At 38.7% G+C, this 3,786-nt stretch overlaps 1 protein-coding gene across 1 annotated transcript; it reads left to right on the forward strand.

Moving 5' to 3' along the window:
- Positions 1-1,213: 1,213 nt before the first annotated feature.
- On the forward strand, positions 1,214-2,204 carry LOC100283885 (uncharacterized). Its single transcript, NM_001156783.1, has 2 exons — positions 1,214-1,346; positions 1,755-2,204. Exons 1-2 carry the CDS (start codon positions 1,233-1,235, stop codon positions 2,007-2,009), a joined length of 369 nt encoding a protein of 122 aa, NP_001150255.1. The 5' UTR covers positions 1,214-1,232; the 3' UTR covers positions 2,010-2,204.
- The last annotated feature ends 1,582 nt before the right edge of the window (positions 2,205-3,786 follow it).

Raw genomic sequence — 3,786 nt, forward strand, 5'->3', positions numbered from 1 at the left:
AACATTAGATAGAAGTACATTAATATTTTTATCCTTGTTTCTCTTTTTTCTAAGCAATCTTTTATTGAATTGAACAATGACAACATCACTTGTACATTGTGCATCTAGCTTATTTCTTCTCTTGGTATGCACCTATGATGCAAATCGAATCAGCCAAACAATTTAGAATAAACAAGGCTATTTTTAGTCTAATTAATGACAATATGGCATTAGACAAAATGAGGTACCATATCAAAGGTGGTCTAGATTCTTTCAAAATAGGACTATGAGGTGTCTACTGCCTTGCTTCTATTGGGCTTTTTTGTTTAATTAGGCTAGGTCAACAACCAAATTGGGTCAACGATCGATTAATTGGGTCAATGACTGATTAATCGGGTTGACCCATTACTTATGTGATTACATGTTAATCATATCGATTGTCTATCGATTATTTGATGATTAATAACGATTTCTAGAACACCGAAAATTATGCACGAATGAGGATTCAACCTATGGTTAAGTTGTTGGCTCCAACATCTATCCAATAGAGCACACATGTTTTTGTGTTTTATACTTTATACTCAAACATAAATAGAAACCGTAGCAACGTACGACGCTTGGCTAGTTAACGTTATACGTGATTAGTTACTAATCACGAAGATATTTATTACAAAATTGTAGTAAATCACTTAGAAAAGAGTTATAATAATATTATTAATAAATATAGTAATTATCTTAACTCAAAATAATCACAAGATAAGTTATTTTACAATTGGTTTTAGAATAATATCCCTACTAACAAGTGGAGGTCAACCTTGTCTGTTGGTTTCACGTTCACATCTATCTAACTAAATAAACATATATTTTTATATTTTATCCTCAAACATAATATAAATTTTTTTTATTAAAAAATAGGGAAAAATAAAACCGGTGTATATCGGGTATAGCCTGATGTGTCGTACTTAGCTTCAGACGCGATCCACTTATGTAATATATAGAAACTACAGTAATAAAAATGCATCTAACTATTATCAAACAATCTATCTGTTTTATCTAACTCTCCATGTATGTGTGGAGTTGAACGATATCATGGTATCTTCACTATCCTCTCCAGCCACTCATTCCTTACACCTTGTCCCACTGCCTTTGTCCGAAAGCTCAACTATTGGGAAGGGTCAAGAAAAGCGAGGAAGCAACGAGCCACCTTCTCCAACTAACATAACCAGAGCATTCTACCGTCCGTCGTAGCAGCGATGATGGCTGTGACGTCTCTGCAGTTGCGCCCAACCCCTCGTCTCCTTCCGGCGAGAAATAGCTCCACGGGCACTGGGCCGCGGATGGCCGCCTTGAGCTGCAGACACAACCAGGTACTGACAAAATTGGCTGATATTCTGCTACTGTAGTTGTAGCTAGATCTGCTTTGTATGCCTGGCAGGCTGCTGGTATAGTAGTGATTCGGAAGCATCCGCTAAGTTTTGTGGCCCTATAGTTGGAGCTACGGTGGTTTTGGTTTGGTTGAGGCGAACTTGCTACATGGCCATTGCCAGACTGCAAGGCCTGATGCTTTTTTTGCAGCAGCTGTGATTACTCTGAAATCACGAGCAGGGGCTGGTTTAACTCGTCTTTGTTGTATGCAAAGCTACGAGTATATACACACACACACACACGTTGTTGAGAAATCTACTCGATCGGTTACACAAAACTGAATTCGCAAGGAAAATTAACATCAGCTGAAATGTATCTCAGTAATGTTCTCTGCCCTATTTTTAACGCAGTCCACCAATGTCCAAGGACGAACAGGGCTCAGAAGCCACGTAACGACGCGCAGAGACGCCCTGTCATTCGTGTCATCCGCGCTGCTGGCAGCGTTGTTCGTGGTGGCCGGTGCAGCAGAAGCTAGAACTTCGAGGTTGGAGAACAAAAAGAAAGCCCTGGAGAAGCTCCGGGAGAAGGCGTTGGGCCGAAAGGAGGAGAACGGAGCCACCGGTGGCAAGAAGATGCCGCCTCCGACGAACTTGCTAATCCGATAATCCCTCGTCCGGCCGTCGTGGCTAAAGGCACTTTGCCGAGGGGCCCTTTGTGTTGATGGCGATGCTAATGTGAGTTTGTACGTTGTTGGAGTCTTGTATGACTGCCAACTGGAATCTGAGTTTTCAGTCTACATTTTCTTAAGCATTGCTGTACTGTTTGTTCATCAGGTTATATGCCTGAAAATCCAATTGTTAGAACTGCATCTTATATCTACCATTAGGTTTATTAGAACATCCTCCGTCCTTCTCGCTTGAGAGCAATCGGACCATTGGTGGCTTCTTCGCAAATCGACATGTGGCGATGCATATTTTTCAAAAAAATAAAAAAGATCTACACTCTGGTTCTAGCTCTTATAGACTATATCTATCGTCCAATCTATATCAACCATCGTCAATCCTTATCTACTATAACGCTCTAGTGCATAACCTTTATCGTCGGTACCATATCAGCTCTTCTTCAATAGGCTTTTAGTTAACATGAAACATATTGTTTTATTGAAACTCAAATACATCTTATTACGTAATTAAGCTAACAAAATTTCATAATTTTTAGTAATAATAAAAAATTACATAACTAAAGCATAATAATAAAAAGTAGATAATTTATAAATAAAATTACATAACTTAAACATAAAAATAAAAAATAGATAGTTCATAAATAAAACCTAATTTATATATTAGATTATAAGTTTTTTATTTTTTGGACTTAAAATGGTTAAAACAACTACGTGGCGTGGCACATGCGTGGATCAATTAGAAAAATGACACATCATTAAAGTTGGTCGGTACCAACCAGTTTAGGCCTAGTTTAGGTACTCTAGTAATAAATGATATTGGAGTGGATTGAAATGTATTGAGAGAGTATTTGATTTATTGTGGATTTACATCATCTTAAATCCCTCCAAAACACTCTAATCTCAAAGTATCCAAACTAGGCCTTAGTTGTATCGACCAGTCGGTACAGACCGATTCAACTCCAACACAAATGGCACCGACTGGTTTAGACGATCGTCAGCGTCATCGGCCATCTGCTCGAACCGACCAACCTTAGAGTCATCGGTCATCTCAGTTTTGTACTAGAGAATGGGAGAGAAAAAATTGTTCCTCATCGCTCCCACAACCTGCTCTCTAATCTCCAGCCCCTTATAAATCACTTGATAGACTATTGCCAAACATTTTTTGTGAGATAAATTCACTTCTGTTAGAGAATAACTCGTAATCACTATATTAGATAATTAGCTTTCAGAGTTAGAGAATCATAGAGCGGAACTCTGTCAAATAACTTTTCTTTTTCTCTAATCTCTCCCATTCAAACTAATTGTGTCATTAGTGATGCCCGTTCAAAAGAGATTTTCTCCATGTCTCGCTCCTGTTCTTTCTCACCTTCTCTTTCCATCCATCTATCTATGCCGTTGGAAGTTTGGGAGGCAGCTCGGGCATTGTCGCTGAGCTCTAGTGTGCTTGTTGTCTCCCGATGTAGATTGGGCATTGCTGGGCTCCAATCTTCTTGAACATTAGGGATGACAATGGGTCGGGTTCGAATTAGGTAGAGCAAAAATTCGCTCGCAAACGCACCCGTAAAGTTTAACTAAACCCACCCATGATCGCGTCCACGGGTGCAATTCCAAACCCACACTCCATCTCGTCGAATTTCGGGTCACCAACGAGTTTTACTTAAGGTGAACTTTTAAACAATAATTCAAATATAAGCAATTAAATATCAACAATAATTAATTCATATCTACATATTTTAAGCCTTCTCATATTTAACAACAAT

This window comes from Zea mays, chromosome 8 (assembly GCF_902167145.1).
Source record: "Zea mays cultivar B73 chromosome 8, Zm-B73-REFERENCE-NAM-5.0, whole genome shotgun sequence".
Taxonomy (NCBI): Eukaryota; Viridiplantae; Streptophyta; class Magnoliopsida; order Poales; family Poaceae; genus Zea; species Zea mays.